Below are 24,245 nucleotides of genomic sequence, written 5' to 3'. Positions count from 1 at the left end.
TTGATTTCCTAAAGATCCCCAGGCTGGCTCTTCTAGTGGGCTTCTCAGTTCTGTAAGTCAATAAATCCCCTCTTAAAATGAAGTTAGTTGTTTAATTGGCAGGTTTCTGCCACTTGCAAACAAAAAAAGACTTGACCAGTGCAAGGATTCCGGCACAAAGGAGAGACAATAACTGCCGATTTTCCAGCCTGGTGGCTGGTGGAGGTTGGGACATTAGGGCAGAGGGTAAAGGCAGCTTTCCTGCAGAGGCCGGACAGTGAGAGACGGGCGCGGGGGTAACTCTGAGACATCTGTGTGACATGTGGGTAAACCAGTCATAGAAAAGTACCCAGAGGAGAGACGTCCACGTGCCAACTATGAGTGACGAAACCAAACTGCCTTTCTCCCCTAACTATTCCTTAACTGACAGATTTTCTTTAAAGAGATATATTATCTTGATAGTCATTATTACCCCAAAAATAAACAAAACATGGCATACACGCACGTGGAGAAGGACTAGTACTCAGCCAGGAAGAGGGAAAAGATTATGTGTTTTAAAGCCATCAAAATAACATACTCTCTTGTCTTTCCAGCAGATCTTTCTCTTCTGTTAGAGGGCGGGAAAAATGATAAATATCCACCTCGCCACCCTGCCTTAGACACTGGGAAATAAAGGAATTAAAAAGACTAAATGGTTGCAAAGGGAGAAATTCAGAATTACATTTCAAACTTTCTGTCCTTTGCCCCAAATCTTGCTGGCTGAGTTCTGGTACCCGCGTGCCTAGCCTGAGTCCCCTCTGTGCCTCAGTCACTGAAGCAGGAATGAAGATTAATCCTGAAGCCAACAGCTTTCTTTCCTACCCCCGACCTGCTCTTTCCCACTTGGCAGCATCCTGAAACATTTCCTTGAAGTTCTCTTAAAAGGGTTGGACATTTTTGTCTTATGTGATAGAAGCAGAAAGATAATTTTTAAAACGACTTAAGACTACTTCTGAAATATCCCGAAAGATATTTGAGGGGAGAGCCAGTTCGCAAACTCCTTTAATAACGGATTTCAGAGTTAAATTTCACCATGGCTAATCTAAATCCCTCATTGCCCCATATTTTTCCTGTTTTTTCCCCCCTTGGTCATCAGTGGATCTAAAGAATAGCCGGTAACTCCCCAATGATACTTTAAAAAGAGTTAAGGCTACGCTATTTCATCGTAATTGATTTTATACTTAGTTCCAGCTCACTGCTTACCTGAAGCTCAACTGCTATGGAAGGCAATGAAACACTTGAAGAGGAGAGGAACCTCAGGCAAGGGAAGATGCGGTGGACGCCCAGCAGGGCACTTACTGCTCTAGCACCAGCAAGGTCAGATGTGCTCTGATTGTGGAAACCGACCTCAGTGTTACCAGAAAGCTGTTTGCCTTGTGTCTTCTACAATTTACGTTTCTCAAATGCTCTTTGATATAAAAATAGGTAGTGAGGAAAACAAGCATCCCTTCAGTGCCATTAAAAACTTGTGAGACCAGGAAGGAATTTTGAAAGGGCAGATGGAAAAGTGATTAATTGTTACTAAAAAAAATCGACGGAATTTCCCTCCTCCAGAGCCCAGTCCGTAGGGCTGGGAGACGCAGGAGGCCTTGGGGAGATGCGGATGAATGTCCCTGCCTTTCCCAGTTCGGCTCAGAGACCTTGCAGTCCCTTCCTTCGCCGAGGCTCGCCCTCGCCAGTGACCTGAGCAGCAGCCCTGCATCGCACTGAGTTTCAAATAAAGAAATGCGTTTCCTAAAGAATTCGAACACAAATAATCTCACTCCCCCAGTGCTTAGGTCTATACAGCAGATGTCTTCTGCCAGGAAAAAAAAGAAAGAAAGAAAAGCACTCTCCACTCCCTCACATGGAACAGCTGTGAGGAGAGAAATGGTATTTAATTCATTGTGAAATATTCAACAATGGCTACACTGCACTTTTAAAAGCCTTTTGATAGTAGAACCCACAGAGAGCAGCCCGTCCTGTGTGCTGAAAAGCCGCTTCTCCACAATTAGTCCCTCTATTCAGAGGTCTGAGGAGTCTGTGTAAACTTCAGCACGTGCTGTCTACACTGCGGAGCGCTTCAAGGGTATAACCTTTCAGAAACTTCCTAGGGTTTAGTCTTGCTCAGCGACTCTGGCTGCTCACAGAGCGGGCTGGTGGAGGAGGATTAAGGGGGCAAGGGAGTGCGACTGATGCTTAGGACGGTGAGGATACGAGAGACCCCGAGTGGACGGCAGCCAGCGAAGGAGACTGTTCTCCACCGCAGCTTCACAAATGGCCCGGCTCCTTCACGCCCCTAAGTCAGCAGTGTTGGACCGAAAGAAACCAGGGAGAAGGTCCCAAAGGTAGACCTCAGAGGCTCGTTTTCCCTATTTCACCCCTGCAAAGTCTGTAAGGGTCTCTAGTCTGTGGGAAGACTAGGAAAGCTTGTATTTTATCCTACAGGGTGGACATCAGCCACCAGGGTTGAGGCGACTTAAAAAAAGGGAGACTTAAAAAAATGTTTGGGCAGCGAAGTCTGTATAAGGGTTAAGAGCATGGACTTTGGAGGAAGATCCCAGGGTAACAACTCCCCACCTCCCAGAATTGTAGGCTCGTTGGGGGAAGTAACTTCACCTCTCTGAGCCTCATTCATCTCATCTGTAAAATGGGATTAAGATCACCCTCCTAGGAACATTGTAAGAGTCAAGAGACCACACGTGTGTGATCCTTAACCTAGAGGAAGTACTGAATGGATAGCAATCTCTCTACCCCTCAAGTTGTTCTAGAAAGAAGGCAGGGCTTCTCCTGGGCTTTCCCCAATACGATTACTCAAAATTGAAGAATGGGATATGAACTGTTTGTACTCTATATTCTAATTTTTTAATTGATCTGTAGAGAAGCAACGAGAAAGAGAGATCAGCACAGATACCTAAGTGAAAATCCGGAGGGATCTGAACCGTGTTGAAAACAAAAAAAGCGGTGCCACTAGACAGCAGCCGAACTCTGCATGGTGGCGGGCTGCTTTTGTTGTCCAGGAAATCTAAACTAAAATTTTTCAAAGCACAAAGTACTGGTGAAATGACTGAATACTTCGGGTCTGGTTGAAGGAAACACAACCACCTTTCTGCTGTTTGCAGTCTTTACAGTCCAGGAACAGGCCACAGGCATTTCAGCCCCCTTCATTATAAAATTCAATATTCAGCCTATGAACGGATGCAGGCCCTCAGTCCTGCGCAGTTAAGAATGTCCATCTGTACCGACCCAAGGAGGAAACGCTGAGATGTCACAGGGCAGCTCCGAGTAGCTGACCCAGGGTGGGGTCATCCCGCATGTCCGTTTGAGACTTCTGAAAATGGTCTCCACTTGTCGGAGTTGGTCTGTGGCAGCGGATACAACAGCCAATAGTTCCAAGAAAAGCCAAAGAACAGAAATGAGGGCTATGAACTCACAGGACGGCCAGTGTCAGAGGCAGTGGCCTGGGGAGTAGAGCACCTCTGTGTGCTGTGGTGGTTTCTGCAGATGCTGTGGGAAGGGACATTGGCTCTGGATCTCTGCCCCCTTCAGAGGCACTGTTCTTGCCATTCGGTTTTCTCCGCTGCAGGAGATAGTGATGCTGGGAAAATCTGTTACTCACTGGAGAGTCCCTGAGAAGCAGATCACAGTGTGATGCTCCCAGGATGCTCTGCAATGGCCCCAAGTGCTCTGCCCCATCCGACCTCCAGCTCCCAGTAGAGACCAAGGTCCCTGCCCTTCACGGGCCTCTGGAGAGATCATTCCGAGGAGCATGAAATAAAAGGAGACGTTGAAAGGGAAACAGGAGTGATGTGGCTGGATTTCAGGCAAGGCGTCAATGCCCAGTGCCTCCGAGGCAATGGGATAGAAAGTTTCCAGATTTAAATGATCTCTTGGGACTGACCAGGGTGGTGAGAAGGGACCGGTAAGAAGGAAGTTTACGGGTGAACTCAACCCAGCTCAACAAAACGCGCTCGGTGTCCTTGCCGCTACAACGCGCCAGGTGCTGCGGGGGGGCGCAGGCACCCTTCCCTTGGGCAGTAGCTCCTAACCTCCCGGGGGTCTCAGACCGCTCCAAGAACCAGAGGAAAGCCACAGACCCTGAGAAGAACCCTTGCGCACCATCTCGGAGGGGCCCCACATTTCTGAAACTCATCCGCCCTAAGCGCCCCTGTTCTGTGAGTCTCTGCAGGCCTCGGACCCGGCGGAAAGTTGTCAGCGTTGATAAAAAGCATGTACAAAGCAGGTAGGAAATCAAGTGACAATTGCAAAGGCATCTGGAGCCCTGGTTCTGTGGGTACTTAAATCACGGGTGTCTGTTTTGCAAAGCCCACTTCTGCCAGTCTGAGGAGGGACGGGAAGGACGGTGCGACAGCTTCAGGAGCGGTTCGCTCTGTTATGGGGGGTTGTCAATGCCACCTGCGAGGATGCACAGAGGTTCCAAAGGTCTGTTTTCTTAAACCAGTGGAGTGGAATGGGGGAGGGGCGGGCCACGGGCCAGCGCGGGGTATGGGAACAGGGTCTGAACCAAAGCCCCCGGGCCTCTCAGGCCGGTAGCCTCCGAGAGAGCCAAAGAATGCCCTCTAGTCAGTGGGAAGGTCATTCCTCTCAGAGTGCGATTAGGTCTCATGTTTGACCCATGACCTCTGGCCCATGAGATATTTATGATCTCCAGACAGGCAGCAAGGGGCAAGTGAGTGAAGACGGAAGGTGAAGGTATTTAACAGGGAAAGGAAGGAAGGAAGGGAGGAAGGGAGGAAAGATGGATGGAAAGGAGGAAGGCAGGAGGGAGAGAGGAGCCTGACTGGTTTAAAGTATGTGTGAAATCAGGAACTGAGAGCCATGCTTTGGCGTTTTCCATTTGTGCACTCAGCATGGTGCTCTGTCCCTCACCACGGTTCTGCGACGTAGGCACTGTTCTATTACACATGAGGAAACGGAGGCTCCGACGGGGTCAGCGACGTGGCCACCGTCCCGGAGCTGGCAGGCGGCAGGGCTACAGCTCTGGCCCAGATCTCATCACCATCCGTGGTCTCCTCAACTCCCTGGCTCGTTTCTGACCAGTCCCAACGCCCACGTGAGCGCCGCGCAGAGCGGTAGCCCCTTCCCACCTCTATCTCCCACCCCATCTAGAACTCCCACGGCCTCTTGCAAAACTGAATCTAAGCCCAGAATCTCTTCTGTTCCAACCGCCTCTTTCTCAAGCCCAGCCCAGGGCAGATGTGCCACCCACGACAGAACCCGACGGCATGGAAGGCAGTCAGGCCAGGCGTCCGCTCCCCTCCGCTCCCCTCCCCTCCCCTCCCAGCCTGAACCAGGATCTTCCAGCTGGTCCTCCTGGACGCCCGCCCGCCCTCCCTCCGGGCGGGCTGAGCCTCCGCCCGCCTCGCTGGCAGCGCCGGGGTTAACCCGCCGGCCTGCGGAGCAATGATTTCTGTTTTATTTCAGCAGGGGAAGTGTGCGCCGGCCTGATTAGCCTGATGGTTTCCTCTTTTCCCATAACCTCCAGACCCCCACGGCCCAAGTGTTTACTCTCTGAAATAAAAAATCTGCTGGTGTTTTTCTTTTTGTGTGCTCGTGTATTTTGGGAGGATTGCAGAGGAGGAAGGCGGGGTGGGGGTTAGGGACGCGGGGGCGGGGGGGGAGCAGACGCCTCCCTCCCCTCGTCCCTCCCCCGCCGCGCCTCTCCCAGCTGCAGGCTCGGGCTGGGACCCCTGGCCGCAGCGCAGGAAAGAAACTTATTAATGAGGGAGCTGGGTCTCCTGCTTCGGCAGCTATAAACACAGCGAACATCTGGAGAGAGTAAGAGTCTCTCCGCGCGCAGACGCTGAGAACAACAGGCTGGCCCCGCGCATCCCCCCCCCGCCCCGGACTCCAGCCCCGCACCGTCACCCGCCCGGGGGCTCCATCCACACGGGCGGCACGGCCCCCAGCCCCCGCTCCCCGCGCCAAGTTCCCGAAGACGGGGTCAGACTGCTTGAATCAAATCAGAGCTGTGCCCCAGGGACCTTTTCCCAACTCGGACCAAATATTTGTGGTTTGAAAAAGTTAAGAGAACTTTTTTCTCCCCAGGCCCCTGGGACTCCCAGCGCGATGGCGTTACTTCCTAGGATTTCTGAGAGGCAGCAGGCGGAGCACGGCCGACAGAGGGCCTGCACCCCCTCGTCCCTCGCTACGCGCGGCCTCGTGCCTCCCACGCGGCTGCCTTCCCTCCCGAGGAGCTGCGGGAGCGACTTACGTTTGGGAAGGCCTGCACCGCCCTGCCTGCCCGGGGCTGCCAGTCACTCGGGACACAGGCGTGGGTCTCTAACCCGCAGCTTCTCTTTCTGGTCCCCACCGGGCTCCCTTCTCCTGTCACTGGCAGAGTGGGGCACAAGGCAGGGAGAGGCTGGCAGGCGGCAGAAAGTTAGCCTAGGGCGGGATGAGCCTGGGCAAGACTCAAGAGATAAGGGTGGGACACCAGCTTTCTTTGGGTCCCTGAAATTCACAGCTCAAATCCCACTGAAAGGAAAAAGTAGCATCACCTGCTATCAGGACAGTTGAAGTATGTCACCTCCTTTAAAAGCACAAGAACTCTGAAATAATTGTAACTGTCCCTTCTGTTAAAGGTGGCAGGACAAGACCTCGGGTGAGTTCTTCTTCTTCCCGCCACACCCCCTAAACCCTCCGCTTGGACCCAGTACTTTCCAGCTTGTACTCAGAAACACATACTGCAAGTTACTGCCATCTGAAAGATGTAGCTCGGGCTGGAAAGCTACCAAGCGGGTGGGGTGGTGGGGGGAGGAGGCGGTGGAGAACAGGATGGATGGGGCGATGTCACATTGGCCGATAGGAGCAAATTCAGTCCATAGCCAGAGAGATGTCCTTTACTTATGGAGAAGAGGGGCAGGCAGGCATTTGCAGAAATCTCATTATCAGAAGAATAGTGATAGAGCAAGGGTGTCGGAGAGCTTTTGCACATGGATCTCTTCGTAATGCACTACCAGACCTGCTGCTGTCTCCCCTAGCCTTTTGTCCTTGCAATCTTTGGTCCTCTCAGGGATGGGATGCAGGCAGAGAGAGGGTTTCTTGCATAGAGCTTCCATCAGTGCTGTCCCCTGGAAACAGCTTGTCCTGGCAGCCGGGATTCAACTGTAGCTTCCGTGAAAGGCTAAAATCTGAGACAGGGTGACAGCATCCCCTTCCAAGCACCACATCTACCGAGTCAGATTCTGAGAGGGTCAAAATTTTCCCTGAGAGGAGTAGTCCACATACCATCACAGAAACACAAACACACACACACACACACACACACACACACACACGTGCGCGCACACACACACACAGGATCAGAACTGTTTTCAAGAACAAAGAACCTGGAACAGGTCCTTTAGAAAAGAAAAACATACCCTGGATGTGGAAAGAACAGATCAGTGCAGGAGATAGAGTTAAAAAGACCATTTGCTTTAAAACAAAACAAAACAAAACAAAACCCACCACTTTTTAAAAAGGGGCCATCTGAAATGGTCAGCTGAGAGAACAGGGCTGTTAGAATAAACATCTCCGAGCAAGGTGAATCTCCATGTAACAAGTCTCTCTGGCATTCCCTCCACGTTCTCTGCACTTAAAAGCCAAGTTGGAGGCGTCTGTTTTTCCTGCTGAAATTTCCCACCTGGTTGTAGATCGCAGTTTCCAAACACTGGCCCAGGTTTGATGTCTCCCAGCCGCCTGGCAGTCTGAGAAAGCCCCAGGAGAGACCGTGAACTCGGACCCTCTGTACGCCTCCCATCTGAACTCCCCAAGTTTCTGTGGGCAGGACACTCTTTCATTCAACCACTAGTAAATTTAGTTTAGAAATTTTAAATCCTGTCATGAGATCCAAAGTCACATACTTCATGGGCAACCTTTAGCTCATAAAGAAGTGTGCTATTTCATCTAGGAGCCATTTCTTCTTATCATGTAAAGGTACTTTCTCATACACATCTGAATAAAAGCTGCCTGAAGACAAGGAACAAGTCTTCCCCTTTCTCTACGCATCTTGCGTCTTCTTAGGTTCCAGTACGTGGCCGGGGCCACCAAAGGTGTTCAACCGATCAATGGGTTGCTTTCTGACTCAACGATACCCAGACATTTTTGGACTCTCAGGCACTTCAGGACCATGAGTTACCAACGTTCACATTATCCTTGCTAAGTTACAGCACTGCTCTACGCTTTACATACATTAACTTAGTGGTTCTCAAAGTGTGGTCTTCAGGCCAGCAACAGCACCACCTGAGAACCTGGTGAGAAATGCAAATACTGAGCTTAACTCTAGACTCACTGAATCAGAAAACCTGGGGCTAGAATGCCCCCAACCTGCCTTGTAACAAGCCCTCCAGGGGATTCTGAAATACTTTGAAAACACTGGTTTAGCTAAGGAAACTGAAGTCCAGAGATAAAGTCAATTGCCTAAGGGAATACAGTTAGGAAGAGCTGAGGGTGCCAGAGTCTGGATTTTCCACCACTAGACTCTCCGCTCTCCCAAAGGGTGAGCAGCGAAGGGGAAGCTGTGAATGTGGGCAGGTGAGGGTTTTACTCTGATCCATGACCAAGAACATTCCAAATTATATTGCACAAGACAGAAAGAAAAGTATCGTCTTGCTTCTCAAATCAAGGACCACAGTAAGTCGGTGAGCTGGGTTTACTGCGTTCTGCAGCCACAGACTGCTTTCCAGCTCTAAACAGCTATTTTGCAAAAGTGAACTTTGGTCAAAACACCACCTCTGTAAGTTCGACTGAATCAAGACAAATCCACCCCTGAAATGAAAAATACTGATAGTAAATCACCCTGGAAGGGTGCCAACAATGTGTCATGTTTTCTGATATACACAGTTGTCATTCGTGATCATCATATGAGACAAGCATCAAATGTGGACAACTCTCAGTTGATGGAACAGACGGCGGTCACGAGGCCTGCGTGCTCAGTTGGGTCTCTGATGTCACTTTTCTAGTTCCCAGTGGAAAACAGGCATTGCATGACTCCAGTGGGGTCTGGGCACCACTCCAAGCTCACTGCCTCTGTCTAAAAATAGTGTGCCATCTACTCCATCCCCCCAATGGAGCGGTGGGTGGGAACTGGTCATGATGGTTAAGGCTGTGAAATGTTGGTGAGTTCTTAGAGACAAGGTGCAAGAGATCGACTTTTTTTTTAAGTGCTTCTTGCTATGATGATTGAGAGAAAGGGCTGAGGTTTGGGGGCAGAATAGAAGAAGGGAACAGAGGGGAGGCAGGGCCAGTGGGCTCCACTCCAGCCAGACTATAAACAGCAGCAGACATTTTAGCCTTGTCTTGTGTAAGGGCCTCCATTGATTCACAAGTCTCCCCTACAGAGGGATGCTGTGGAGAGACTAAGACAGAAAGGGCCCATTCATTCATGTGGAACGCCACTCTCCATCCCCATTGGCTCTCGCTAATGGCTCCAGGCTGATGGGGGGGGGCGAACCAGAGGAGGAGGTAGAAATGAAAGAAAATGATGACTGCAAGATTGTCACGGAGAGATGTACAGCTGCGCGGGCAATTGCATGCAAATGCGGCTTCCCTTTTTAGCTGGTTAGTTAATGTCCTCAGATTCATCTCTTTTTCTCTTTCATATCATCTTCCCCTCCCCTTCTTTTCCCTTCCATTCATCTCTAATTCTCTCTTCCCAGTGTTCTCCATCTCTCTACTAAGACCCATTTTTATTTTCTGTCCATTTCCACACATGTCTTCTTTCTTCCTCAGAACCCCTTTGATCAGCTATCCCATCCAATTGATTCTCGTTGGTCCTGAGGACTGAGTATTCTGTCCCCCTCGCCTGGTAAGTCTCTGCCCCATTCACATTTTCTCTCCCCTCGATTTTCTCTTCCCCCTCCCTCCAGCCCCTCCTCCTTCCAGCCTCTGCCTCTTCATGAATAGGAACAACATTCAGATGAAGGGACCAAATCTGTCCTCAATGGCCCCTCCTGCTGGGTGTTTCAGTCACTGACAGATGTGTGATCCTTGGAAAACAGTGCCTTTATCCCTTCTGAGAGCAAGAACGTGAGATGGAAGCAGGGGTGGGGAGTGGCTGGGAGACTGAGGTCAGGGAGGAAACTGAAGTTATAAATAGAGTAAAAGATGAAAAAAAAATGGAGAGTCTTTTTTTTTCTCTCTTTCTTCTTACTCAACACATCTCCAAGGAAATGCACAGCAGCTGGAGAAATCATTGATCGGTTCATGTCTTCATCTTCCTTCCCTGTAACCCCAAGATCTCCTGCCAAAGGATACCCATCACCAAGGAGGGCTGGACCACAGCCCAGAAATAATCATTGCAGCCCCTTCATCTGGACAGCTCAAAAGGCAAAGGAAGGGCTGGGAAAGCTCAGGGTTCTTGCCAAATATTTCCATCAGAAGAAGCCTGGGATGGAGAGGACTATGTACATCATGTCTGCCACCAAAGTACCACTCCTGAGTGGAAGTTTTCTAGCATTTCTGAGCCGTAGTTGGTGACAATCCAGGTCATCTGAGGACTGGTTATCATGCGTCCTTAGCTTTCCTTTCTACCCAAAAGCCACCAGCCTGGGTGACCTCAGCCCCCTTCTTTTTGAGCAAGGGGACTGTGGAAAGAAGACTCTATCACACGACTGTAAGTCTTTGCATTTTAAAATGGTTTTATCCTGCAGTTTTTCAGATTCTGTCTCATTGGCCCTGAAGTAAAAACTCATTTACCTTTGAGACCCTTGACAAGGAGGACAATGAAAAATCATCTTCACCTGGGAATTTATGGACTTCTTAGCTAAGAAAGAGCTGGACTATGTCCTTTTGCCATGAGAATGAGACATTCTGATCTTGAGGCTCTGGGTGAGCATGGAGATGATCTCAGCACTGAGACATGTCAATAAGATGTAATAAGATGTCAGTTGGTAGCAAGCAGGCCCGCCTTCCAGAGCTGAACGTGTCAATGCAAGGTGGCTCTAATCCCGGTTACACTCGGGGGATCTAAGACTTAAAAGCCCAGTGGCATCAGTAGGATTCAAGAATTATACAGATGGAGGCAAAACCACTGTGATCTTTTACTTTTACAAATAAACTCTTTTTTTTCCTTTGGTTTAGAATTTTAAAAGATCACCTTTTCAACTCTTACAATCTTAAGTCCTTAAGTCTAACCTGTGAACAGGTACAAAACCCTCCCTGCCACCTGGTGAAATGGGCAGATAGCCGAGACATTGGTGAGTGTGCTCGAGGGAACTGAGACACCAAGCAGAAAATGACAGGACGAGTGTCGTCACATCGAAACCCAGGGCGGTGCCCCAGGAATACCCCCACGACCAAGGGCTGTGGGTCAAGACAATGCGGGACTTGGGAGTCGGCCCAGGAGCAGAACGGACAGCCGCAAAGCAGCCCCACCAAGAGCTGCGGCGCCCGGCTCGTGTCTGTCTGCGTGTTTCCGGGGAAAGGTACAGCACGGGCGAGAAAGGAAACGTTTGTTTCATTTCTGCACTCTTATAAAACTAGTTTACCGTATAGCTTTGTGTGGTAAAGAGATACTGAACCAAAAACCTGCATTTAAGTGAGTTTCCAGTGGCTTTCCCCCATGAACTTCCTCCGAAGTACGTGTTTTCAGTATGTTAAGAATAATGAAATGTCCTATGCTGAAAATCCATCCTGGGAGAAAACACAGACTTCAACTGGCTGATTGGCACTTGGATATGTTATCATAACCTGGTCTCTTGAAAAATTGAACTTAATATCTGAATCAGTCATTTCAGCGTCTCTAAACTCAGGTTTTCCGTTTTGTATTAGAAATAAACTGAGACAGGTGAGCAGGTATGCAAAGACTAGTGGAATCTGTGAGAAACACAGTGGCTCCGGTGAAACAGAATGGGGGTGAGGCGGGACTTTGAGGTTCCGAGGTCTTCCGGAGAGAGGACGCTCCTTTCCGGAGAATGACTGCCGTTCAGCAGAGGGCAGCACTGGACCCGCAAGTCAGGAGGGAAGGGAATCCTGAGAGGAGAGGAGCTCCTGGGAAGAGGAGTTGAGGAGATAAAGGGGACAAGGAAAAAGAGGCCTGAAGCAGGTGGGCCTGGGCAGAGAGGAAGAGGATGATGGAAACAGAAGGTGAAGAAAGGAATGTTATGTTCTGAAAGAAGGCCACATGGCTTCTGTCCATCTGGTTCACACCTCATGACTGCACAACTTCCAGGCCCTTTGTGCACAGCCGGGCTGAAATGGTTAAAAGGCTCAGGACACGCACAGGGACCAGAACTCTTTACGAAATGAAGACCAAAGCAACCTCGCTTGGGCCCTTTCCTAGAGCTTGGTCTGCCCGTCACTGGAGAAGAAAGTCACTCAGAATGATTGGGTGGAGAAGGCCCAGGACTTTCCATCCCAGAACAATAGCATTTGATACCCACACGAGCCAGAGGAGGCAGCCCTCAGCCAGCTTCCACTGCCCTTCGCTCCCATCCTCCATCACACCCTCTGCGTGTGTTCCTACCTGAGCCACAGTGTTCGAGACCGGTGGGCACTTCTTGAGTGGCCGTCTCGTCCCAGAAGGGGTAACACGCCCTCGGCGGGTGGTAAGCGGACTGGAAACCACAGGCCATTCGAGGATCTTCATAAGAGTTGATGGGCCCCTGCCTCTGTAACCAGGAAAGGAAGGGAAATATATTAAAATTTCCTAATAGAACAGGAACTTTGTATCATCCATCCACGTATAAGTAGGAATTATCCACAGAGGACACAGCATAGGACCAACTCTTAGTCACTCCATCCATCAAAAAAAAAAAAAAAGATGCAAGGAGTGAGAAGGGTTTCTGATTTAGATTACATGTACATTTCTTTTCATCCATTTCTTCAAGCATCTGAAGATTTTTTTTTAAAGTTTCAAATAAGGACCCATAGTTAACAGCAAAGTAAAATCTTGGTCATCTTTATCCAATCTGGCTTTTGCTTTTTTTATGTAATCTTACTCTGTAAAAACATCATGAAAGGATTATTCTTTGGAGGGGGGTGGTAATTAGGTTTTTTTTTTTTTTTAATGGAGGTACTAGAATAGAACCCAGGACCTTATGCATGCTAAGCACACACTCTACCTCTGAGCTGTACCCTCCCCCTGAAAAGGATATTCTTAAAACACAGTATAATATCAGAACCAAGAAGTGACAAATGCCAAAGGAAAAACAAAAAATGGGACGACCTAATAAAAATCACTCATTTGTCAGTTCATCAGTGTGCATAGATTTTAATGATACTGATTGCTAGATTGGAAGTTTTAGTTTTTCCCAACATCTGGGTACTTGGGCAACTCTCTTGTCAGTTTCATAAAATCCATAAAATACACTTTCCACCCAGTACTCTCTAAGGAAGACAGATATGCCACACGGGAAGGCATGGTTTGCAGGGTTTAAGAACCTATTCTGTGAAGCCAGGTGTACATGGATTCACATCTTGGCTCCATCACTTACAGATGGGGACCTGGGCCTGTCCCTTTAACTAAACCTCAGTTTACTCAATTGTAAAATGGGAATAATGTTTCCTATAAGGTGGGAGGATTGAATGAAATAAAATGTGTAAGAAAATTACATATAAAGCAAAATAAAATATGATATGCATGTAATAAAATTATGTGTTATATGAAATGCATGTCATAGTAGTGTATGTGCAGCCTAATCTAAGGTAGGTATTAATATAAGAGAGCGTTAACATTCCTGGGATTGGGCAAGAGGTTTGACCATTAAGACACAAAAGGAGAAGCAGCAAATTCATGGGAAGATTTCCTGAGAACAGGAGTCTGATGTACACTGGCCCATCCTCAGCTTTCTTTTCTAATTCTTTCTCTCTTCTATTATGGCCCCTTCACCTCCATAAAAACCCCCAACTGAGAAAACGGAACTTTGCTAGAATCTGATGTGACTAGAGCTATTGATGTTAAGGGGCTAATTAATAAATGTAACTGCTCAGACGAAATTCTCACTCCTAACAAGTAGCTTGCCAACCCCAGTAAGAGCCTCTAACTGGGGAACCTCCAACCTTCTCTCTCCCCGGGAGCTGTAGGGCAAGAACGCAGCAATGTTACGTTAGAGTCCGTCACTTGCTATCAGCACTTGTCTCCATTTTGCATTTGTCCATTTGCTTAAGCTCAGTAAAAGTAACAGAAGAGAGTACATTGGCATGGAGAAAAATGCCAATCAAATCCAAAATATAAAAAGAGATTTACATATTATTATACGTTATAACATATAAAATGGGAAAGAATCTGAAAAGAAACAACATATATGTGTGTATATGTATAACTGAATCTCTTTGCTCTACACCTGAAACTCACATTGTAAATCAACTGCAATAAAAAAAAAAGTTGTTTTTAAAAACGAGGTTTTGTGCATACTCATTGGAATGGCATTTTTCATAGTATTCATAAAATCATCCAAACCAGGGCTGGATGACGTTTACTCGGGGGCTGCTCCTCTGTCAAGTGAGTTAAAGGTGCTCAGAAAGGAATTACATCCTTGGGACTGAACAGAGTCACATCGAGTTGTTGTGTATCAAAGGCTAATAATGTCTTTGGCTTCTGCAACTGGACAGCCCTGGTGAGAGCCCACAGGAATATAAATGGAGTGATGGGACTTCTGCCACTTGTGTTTGGGACCAGGATTTGGGGAATCCGCCAGCAAGAACACCACTGCGCTTCCGTCAGAAAGCATGTCCTTAATTCTGACTTTAAACCTTTTTGCTAACATTGTGTTTTAATATTGTGAGCCCTGAGGCAACTACATTAAGGTTTTCCTTCAAATCCCCAAGGATAAGCAGGTCTTCAACAGTCCCTTGCAACGGAATCAACTGGAAACACATTTCCCAGACTAGCTGTGGGCTCTCTGTGTTGACCCCCATCTTTTCATATTTCTCTAGAGTCTTTCTCAAAATTCAGTGCCAAGTAGCAGAGTTGTATGAATAGGGTCTTGAGCCAGGAAATTTTGTATCTGAACATCATAAAGGAGAACTCTGAGTGACCGAACCCTGTCTTCTTTTGGGGTACCATGTGCATGGTTTGCCTAAACCAGGAGATTCAGACCGGGGATGACCATGCAGCGGTACAGTGAGTCAGCTCACAGCTTTGACCAACAACCACACATAGAATCTTCCTGAGTTTTATGAGTGGCTTTTTTAACCAAGTCTCTCCTGCTCCCAGGGCAGGCTCCTTGTTGTCAGGGAGGGTCTATTTATTATTTTATACAGGGAAGTCTATTTTTTAAGACACATTTCCTCTTTAGTGGTCCTCAGTGGTGCCAGGGGACCCTATTTTTAAGACTGAGAAGGAGATGATGCACCAAACCTACCAGGAACCACAAACATCTTTGCCAACAGATGCTCTCGGGAAGATCGGGACCCTTGTTACTTAGACACCTGCCTGTTTATTAGACATTTCACAAACTGACCTAATACCTATTTCAAAGTGCACGAAAATGACATTTTTACTCAAGAGAACCACAGAGCCAGTTCCAATTCATTATGAAACCTTCTCCGTTAAGGAGGAAGAAGCAGGTTATTAACAGATCAGAGAGCTGGGCAGCAAAGCCCCCCCCACTCCGTGCTTCAAAAGGGCACCACCCAAAACACGTTCAAGTCAACATCTTCCTTTTCTGGCCGCGGGTGAACTGGAGGTGAGCTCAGGAGACGCAAGCAACCTTCCCAGCCCCGGTCACAGTTTGAGGAAACCACCTGACGGGTCATCGCTCATTCACCCCCCAGGTGATTATTGAGACGAGGTGCCCCACACACCACTCCGTGCCGGCTGGTGAGCTAAGCACGGTGGAGAGCGGGCCACGTTTAATCCTCACCATAGCTGCGCAAGATTGGTGTTTCTATCTCCGCTTCAGAGAAAAATCACCTGAGCCTTTAAGAGGGCAAGTAACTTTCCCAAGTCCACGCAGCTAATAAATAACAGAGAGAGAATTTTAAACGAGGTCTCCTCGATTTCAGACACTTTTCCTCGACCTGTGCAACAGAGATCTTGTGTGTCTCTAATCCCAGCTGCTCAGGAAGGAGGTACTAGATGAATTATGACAAGGGACATTCATGGAGCAAATCTATATCATGCAACGAGTCTCTGCCAAGTATGATGTTCGACGCTAAGAATACAATATGAGCAAGAAATGAACTTTACCCTGAGGAGCACACAGACTAGTAAACAGGATATTACAGCCGGGGGATGTGACAGGGCTAAGTGCTGGTGTGTACGGGGGAGGAGGGCGGCAGCAGGTAAGACTTCCTAGAGGAAGCAGATTAATTAAGGTGAGAACTGAAAAGTCAAGGGAGATTCAGCCTAGAACATCTGAAGACTCTAGAGAGCAAAAGGAGACTTACCGAAACGGGGGAAGGAGCTTGCACGGCTGTGTAAGGGAAACTAAGACAGGCTGAGCCGGGCGGTCTAGAGACAGACTCTGCTGCTTGGTGGGGACGAGCAGGAGGGAAAGGCGTGCTCTTCGGCGGTGAGAAAGCTGGCGGTGGAGGCCATTAGTAAGAATCAAAGCTGGAGGAACAGAGTAAGTTCACAGCGTGGAGGGCCATGAATACCAGGCCAGAACTTGCCTTCAGAAGAAAGGCATTCGCAGTGGTACTAGAGGCAGTGACGTGGAGAATCAAGGTGTTCTAGAAAGAGTCGTTGGAAAGCGCTAAGGAGGCCAGGATGGGTGGCAGCAGATGGCGGGGAGGCCGGCACAGGCAGGAGCAGTGCCCTGGGGCCATACTGGAGCCTGAGGCAGAAGGGCAAAAAAGTCGGTACTCCTGATCCAGTCTTTAAGATTTTTATTTCTTAGAAGAATTTTTGCATTAATTTTGATTTTCAAAAATATTGCATTTAAGATGAGTTCAGCTTGAGTCCTGAGTTGGGGGACAGCCCTTAGACTTTGCCCCCAGATGGGCCCTTCACCTCAGTTACGGGGCTGAGCTGTGGTCCGGTTAGGAAGAAAGAGTTGATTTGGGTTATGAGTGTAGAGGTGAAGAGGAAACAAGAAATATAAGATGCGTGTCAAAGGAAGAGTCAACATGATTTTATAACTGATGGGAGATGAAAGAAAGTAGGGGGGATCCAAGTAATGCTGAGATGGATGGCTTTAATAATGGTAAAAATGGTGAATTTAAGTCCATAAATAAGGAGGGTGGAAGAAAATTTCACTTTTGGTTGTGTTCTGTTAGAGTGATGGCAGAGCAACTCGGTGGAGGGGCCCCTAAGGTGGCTGTAGGATGGGAGAAGACAGGAAAGGATAAAGTTAGATCTAGAAGCATAAAGGTCTAGTTAAAGTATAGAGTCTGGAAAAATGGCAGTAAAAATGAAAAGAGGATCAGAAACAGCTCTGCTACACCATCCAGCAATTCCATTTCTGGGTACTGACCGAAAAAAAAAAGGAAAACACTAATTCAAAAAGATAGATGCACCCCAGTGTTCCCTACAGCATTCTTTACAATAATCTTGATATAAAAGCAGCCTAAGTGTCCACTGATGGATGAATGGATAAAGATGAGGAACACACACACAGGAATATTACTCAGCCGTAAAAAAGAACAGAATCCTGCCACTTGCAACAACATGGATGGGCCTAGAGAGTATTATGCCAAGTGAAATAAGGCAGACAAACACAAATGCTGTGTGATTCCACTTCTATGTGAAATCTAAGAAACAAAACAAAGGAACAAGCATAACAAAACAGAAACAGACTCACAAATAAAACAGAGAACAAACTGGTGTTTACCAGAGGGGAGGGGAGCAGGGGGCATGAGTGAAATCAATGAAGGGGATTAAGAGCAGTTATAAAGTAAGTGAGTCACGCAGATGTGATGCACAGCATGGGGACATGGTCAGTTAAACCGTGGTAACTTTGTATGGGGACAGAAGGTTCCAAGACTTACTGTGGGAATCTTCTTATAATGGCTGAAAATATCGAACCACTATGTTCATTTGAAAGTAACATGATATTGGAAGTCACTTATACTTGAATTTTGGGGAAAAAAAAAAAAACGGGTCTGTAAAGTTGCCCGGAGCTGGGAGGAGACCTGAGGGGAAAAAAGACAGACCGGCTGGTTGAAGACACAGGAGGGAACACACGAGCCTGTCGGGTGCCCTGCACGCCAAGGGCAGAGTTCAGAAGCGGGCTGGGCAGCAAGTGGCTGCCGAGGAAAGGGCGGTGTCTGGGCGGCCTTGGAGGGCCTGGGTCCCTGGGCACCTCGGGCGAGCAGGCCCCCTTGCCCGGCTCTGCCACCCCCTGTCCGCTGGGAGGCTGTCAGCGGACACGAGCCCACCGCCTAAAGGCTTTGTCTTTCTCATCCTAGAAGGAAGCAGCTTGATGCGCTGAAGCCTGGAAACCACCAGGGAGATGGACACACACTTGTCCCTGCCCCATGGGGAGCCAGCTCTGCTCTGAGGCCACTGCCACCCTCCTCCAGTCAGAGCCCCATCTCCTGTGTTATGTCTACCGGACTTTGCCTCTGGAAGCTTCCGTCGGGGACCTGTCTTCCCTCCCCCACCGCCACGCGGCTCTCTCCCTGTGCTCGCTCACCTGCCCCCAGCCCTGCCGAACCTCGGAGCCCTCCTCCCCGTGCCCCCGGAGACCCCCACCATCGGCAAAGCGGGGACAGGGGAGTACTTTTTCAACACGAACAGATGGCATCTGCGTGTCCGCGAGGACATGAACGCTGCACTTCTGTCTGGAGCCGAGCAGCCGTCGGTGTCCAGGTGTTTGCTTCTCAGCCCCCATCCTTACCCTCCTCGGGTACGAGTTCCTCAGAGCGCAGACTCCAGGGGAGTCAATCTACCTTTTCTTGAACCCACCTCAGAATCCCCTGGTGTAGCCCCAGCGCAGGGCCGTAAACAGACAAGACACAATATGTATTTCTAGATGTTGCTGTTCAAAGCGTTCACCCAGAGGCGGAGCTGAGCTAGCACTGGCCGGATGAGCACAGGGGCTCGCCGCCCGCAGGGAGGACATTCCAGGAGCGGCCTAGATGTCCCGAGGCCCCAGGGGGAGGGCGGGAGGCTGGAAGCCAGGAAGCCTGCTCAGGCCCTGCTCTGGCCCTCAGGAGCCGCACGGCCTCCGGCCTGTCTCTTAACCTCCTCAAGCCTCTGCTTCCTGAGGAGGTCGGCCCCAGTGATCTCCAAGTTCCTTTCCAATTGCAAGTCTCCTTTTTGCTGAGCCGTCCACATTCCTTCTCCTGACCTTGTGACTGACAACTTTCATTTGGTAAATAACCCCCCAGCGTGGAGAGGCCCGAAGAGACAAGAGGCTGTCGTGGTCATGACTTAGACTCACGCTGGGGAGGGTCCCTGGAAATGTATTCAAGCCGTCACACTGTTTGTCTTCATTCTTCTCTAACACCCTGGTCACCCATCGTTCTGCCACTGCATTGTCCCTCTCTCAGTCAAGAACAGTGAAGTTTGGAAGTGCCAGGGTGCTGCACTGGCCGGGGCTCGCACACGACCCCTGCTCAAGGCAAGTCTGTGCAGTGGACAGGGAATTTCTCATCGTCAAACCTTGCACCTCGTTGCGTGCAGTTGATCTTCCGCGCTGCCTGACCAGCTCTGCAGACCTCCAGTTAAGTCTGGGCTTCCTCCTCCTGAGAAAACGCTAGACCGGCCAGCAGCCCCACACTCACAGTCCGACGCATCACCAAGAGATGCTTTTGGCAACGCTGAGGAGAAGTTTGGGGGCAATCAGTTCTAGAACCCTGAGAAGGGCACGTGCATCCTGTCCCCTTGAGGGGCAGAACCCCCTCCACTGTCCCCAGTGCTCCCACCCCAAGAGATGGGGAGGGGGTGCAGCCACCGGAGAGGCAGGAACAGACAAAATAGGAAGCTCTCAGAGGGCAGTTTAATTTTAGACTCAAGGCCAGGAAATTCTTTCTAAAACAATAAGACTGATGGGCTTGGGCCTTGGCGAAAGGGCAGGCCTGACCGCTGCAGGTTTCAGAGAGAGAGAAAAAAGTTTGAAGTACAGAGAGCGGAGGCGGGAAGATCGGATTCTGCTCTCCGTGAAAAGCGGTGCTTGGTCTCCAGCCCGGCCACGCGGACCACAGCAGAGGCTGCCCAGGGATGCCCTGGCCCTCAGGCAGCAGACCAGGTTGGGGAAGGGGGGTGACAGACCCTGCAGATCCTCACACCAGCCTGAGACCACAGACCCCTCCACTCAAGAGCTTACTCAGTGGACCTGCCCCAGTCCTGGGCGCCTGGCCCTGACACTCCTGCTGAGAGATTCCGGGTGAGATACGTGTTATCCATCAGCTGCAGGAAGCCTGCGGACTCCCAGCCACCCCATGGGCGCCGGCTTCGGGCATCCATCCCGGGGTGTGGAGATGGGGCGTGAGGCTGACTCAGGGCCTCCTGACAGGAGGTTGGGAGGACCTCCCGTGGTGAAAACACTGGTCAAGAATTCCGATCTGCTCAGCAGTCTACAAAATGGAGCTCTGGTTTTTTTCCTCTAAGCCAGAGAAGGTCAATTCACCATAAATAAAACACACGGATGCATGGATTGTCATAAAGTCCTGTCTATCATGACATTTCTTAAAAATGATCAGGATGCCTTAAAAAACTAAAAATAGATTTACCATATGATCCAGTAATCCCTCTCCTGGGCATATATCTGAAGAGAACTCGAATTTTAAAAGACACATGCACCCCAATATTCATAGCAGCACTATTCGCAATAGCCAAGACATAGAAACAGCCTAAATGTCTATTGACAGATGACTGGATAAAGAAGCTGAGGTGTATTTATACAATGGAATACTATTCAGCCATAAAAAAGAATGAAATAATGCCACTTGCAGCAACATGGATGCACCTGGAGATCATCATTCTAAGTGAAGTAAGCCAAAAAGAGAAAGAAAAATACCATATGATTTCACTCATATGTATAATCTAAAAAAAAAAAAAGACACAAATGAACTTATTTACAAAACAGAAAAAGACTCACAGACATAGAAAACAAACTTATGGTTTCCAGGGAGGGAAGAGGGTGGGAAAGGATAAATTGGGAGTTTGAGATTTGCAGATTCTAACTACTGTATATAAAACAGATAAACAACAAGTTTATGCTGTATAGCACAGGGAACTATATTCAATATCTTGTAGTAACTGATAATGAAAAAGAGTAAGAAAACAAATATATGTATGTATGTGTATGATTGAAACATTATGCTGTACACCAGATTGGTACAACATTGTAAACTGACCATACTTCAACTAAAATAAACAAAGAAATTTTAAAAATAATGATCAAGACGCATTTGATGGCAAGGCATGCCCTAAGCCAGGAGCCAGGAGATCTGGACCACTCTTCACCCCTTGCCAGCTTGTAAACTTGGGCAACTCATTTAACCTCTTAGCACCTGAATTTCCTGATGCTGGGAGATGGTCTCTAGGTTATGGTCTGGCTCTGAAATCCTCTAGTTCGTGCTGACTGGAGCCAGTATTTTAGAAAATCCCCACTTTCTAAGATGCTAGAAAATAGACGTTATCTCTCTTTTTTCCTTCACTTTTTCTGACTACCACTAAGAGTTTTGGCTGTAAATCATTTCTTAAGCCTTATGTTCCAGCAATCTCTCCAGGAGCAAAGCCATCACCACCACAAGCAACAAGAAAAAACCATTTCTTTTCCAGTTTCCATTTACATTCTAAATTTCCTTGGGGATATGCTTACTTCTCTAGCACTGAGGACTTTACCCACTGCTTCCCAGGATTCCCAGACAGAAGGAAGAGGCACGTGTGCTGAGCTTCCTAGAAACAAGCACAAGCCTTTCCCGATTCCCAAGTGCAGGGACAGAGCAGACGCCCCAGCGACCACATCCTAAGGCATGTTGGGCGGAGGTGGAGAGCACGAACAGCACTGGGTAAGAAGGGGATTGCCTCCCAAGGAAGCCCAATTAAACTGCAATTACTCAAGATAAGAGAACCAGGTCTGTTTACACAATGGGGCTGTAAACCACCCACAAGAGAACCTTGATCGGGTGGCAGGGGCGCTATTTCTAGTGCAGGGTAGTAATGAAGCAATGAGGTTTCTCAATAAGAATGTCTCCATCTTTCCCCCAGTAGCGCCATCTTGTTCTGGCCACACCCTTGTGGGGACAATCAGTGGAATCCTCTCCACGCCTTCCTCCATGTGTGCATCCCACACAACTGAAACGTCCAGAAAAAAACAGAGCTGAGATGGTAAACACGGGGGAAAGGGGGTTAACTGAGGTTTGTGGCTGGCCTCACAGTGACCTTATACAGTAGGTTACACTGCCCATTTTACAGATGAGGACATTGAGGGTCAGAGGATGGAGTTTGCCCAAGCTCACATGGCAGAGGAGTAACAGACCAGAATTTAATTCAGGTCTTTCTGATTCCAAAGCCTCAGTGCTGTCATGGTGATTGACAGGACTCTGTCCCACAGCCACCAGGCCCAGGACCAAAGACTGGGTGCCTCCCACATGTGCCTGTCCGGGCAGGCACTCTTGCCTGGCTTATCGCTGCATCCCCACAGGCCTGAGCTCTGAGAGGAGGCGAGTGGGCAGTCATGCTGTTCCTTCCCACGGCTCAGGGTGCTTTCCAAGCCTGGCCCAGGGTCCCTCCATCCCCAAGGACCTCCTCCACATCTTCCTTGTCTGCGAGGTAGCCAAGGACCAGGACATGTTCGGTCAAAACTAGGAGTGGCGCATCCGCCCCATGCCTGCCCTCCCCCAGCCCAGCGGGCCGGGGACATGCAGCAGGGGATGACGTAGGAGAGGGTCAGGGCCGCCAGGAACTTCCAGGCCTCGAAGCGGGCTTGCTGAGGTGCCACAACAGGAAGGAGCGCTTCCTCCCCTTGGACGAAAGGGTGCCCGACACACAACCCATACCGGCACCTGCAGACGCCGCCCCCTCCCACGCAGCGCCGGGCAGCTCCCGCGCCTCCCCAGCTGCCGTGACATCACTTTGCTCGCGGTGGTCCCCTGAGAGGCTGGCCTTCCAACGGGGAGGGCACATGTTCTGTTTTTGACAAAGGGACCCTGGGGCAGATAATGTGAGTTCTGTGGAAAATGGTCACCCCCCTCCCCGGCTCCCGTGGGTGGGAGGAATTTTACAACTGTCGCTGTGAGTACTGTCAGCCTCCCCTGGTACAGCCAACCATCGGATCACGCCGACACCACCTCGAACCACAAATAAGGAATCTGAGACTCAGCAGTCTTCAGGGCCTAGAAAACATTTGTCTCCTGATTTAGAAGATTATTTCCTGGACAACGAAAGCAGCCTGCTCAGCAGAACCCCTCGCAACAGGAATACGGCCTCACTTTGTTTTCCTTTTTTTAAGACTTCCTAAAAGAGGTCATTTACACGTAACAAAGAACAGCTTAGACCAGTCTGTACACATAGTACCTCTCCGCCTTCGGACCTGCTCTGGCGGCTGTTCCAGGGCAGGGCTTCTCAGCCTGGGCGCTGCTAACATCTGAGGCTGGACAATCCTTGTGTCGTACAGGGTGCTTAGCTGCATCCCTGGTTCCTACCTTCTGGGTGTAGCATCCCCACTCCCCACGTTTTGGCAACCAAACATATCACCAGATGTCCCCTGGGGGCGAGATCACCCTGGGATTAAAAAACCCACTGTTCTTACAGTTTTTCCTCTCACCCTCAAACTTCCCGTACCTGGGGTAGTGCCACTTAGCTGGTGGCCCAGGCTACGTAACTCTGAGACCAGGGCACCAGGCAGGAGGACTTGGACTGCTGCGTGAAGCACCACTGGCTGAGCCCTAGGCTGGGAGGCTCCCAGGGAGCCGAGAAGATCCAGGTGCCTGGGTTAGTTAAGGAAGCTGCGCTCGCTCCTCCGTGGAATCTTAGATCGGGATGGAGAGTGTGAGGTTTGCTAGTTTCTCGCGCACCGATACCCCAAGGTTATCGTCTGTAGACAATTTACAAATTCTTTGACCGTTTATTACAGCCCAGCTTCAAGCTGGAGGTTGTCTCTAGGGGCTGTTTCATTGAACTTGAGTTTGTCCTCATCAATCTTATGTTTCTATTTACTTGAATTAAAGAAGAAGAAGCAGTCAAAAGACGTTTCTGCTTGCTCTGTGGTTCTGAAAGTTTATCTAACCAGTTCCAGGGACAGAGAAACTGAGGCCCAGAGAGACGTTATGAACGAAAGTGCTGGAACAGTAACTTAGCAGTGCTCCTGTGCACCTTCTGCTTTTATCCAAGCAGCTCTGAAACATCACAGTGATAAAGACCCAAAATGTTGACAATATTTTTCAGCTCTGGCCGCTGTGGGTGGGGT

General features: G+C 49.1%; 1 protein-coding gene across 2 annotated transcripts in view; it reads right to left on the bottom strand.

The window, feature by feature from the left end:
• The window catches only part of ETS1 (ETS proto-oncogene 1, transcription factor), a 118,973-nt gene that overhangs the window by 80,063 nt on the left and 14,665 nt on the right, over window positions 1-24,245 (bottom strand). For both annotated transcript variants that reach the window (XM_006211659.4, XM_072953742.1), the window contains one exon: window positions 12,467-12,611. In XM_006211659.4, coding sequence (XP_006211721.2) covers window positions 12,467-12,611 — 145 coding nt within the window. The remainder of the gene's footprint in view (window positions 1-12,466; window positions 12,612-24,245) is intronic.

This window comes from Vicugna pacos, chromosome 33 (assembly GCF_048564905.1).
Source record: "Vicugna pacos chromosome 33, VicPac4, whole genome shotgun sequence".
Lineage (NCBI taxonomy): Eukaryota > Metazoa > Chordata > Mammalia > Artiodactyla > Camelidae > Vicugna > Vicugna pacos.
This window is presented reverse-complemented; position numbering and strand designations above follow the sequence as displayed.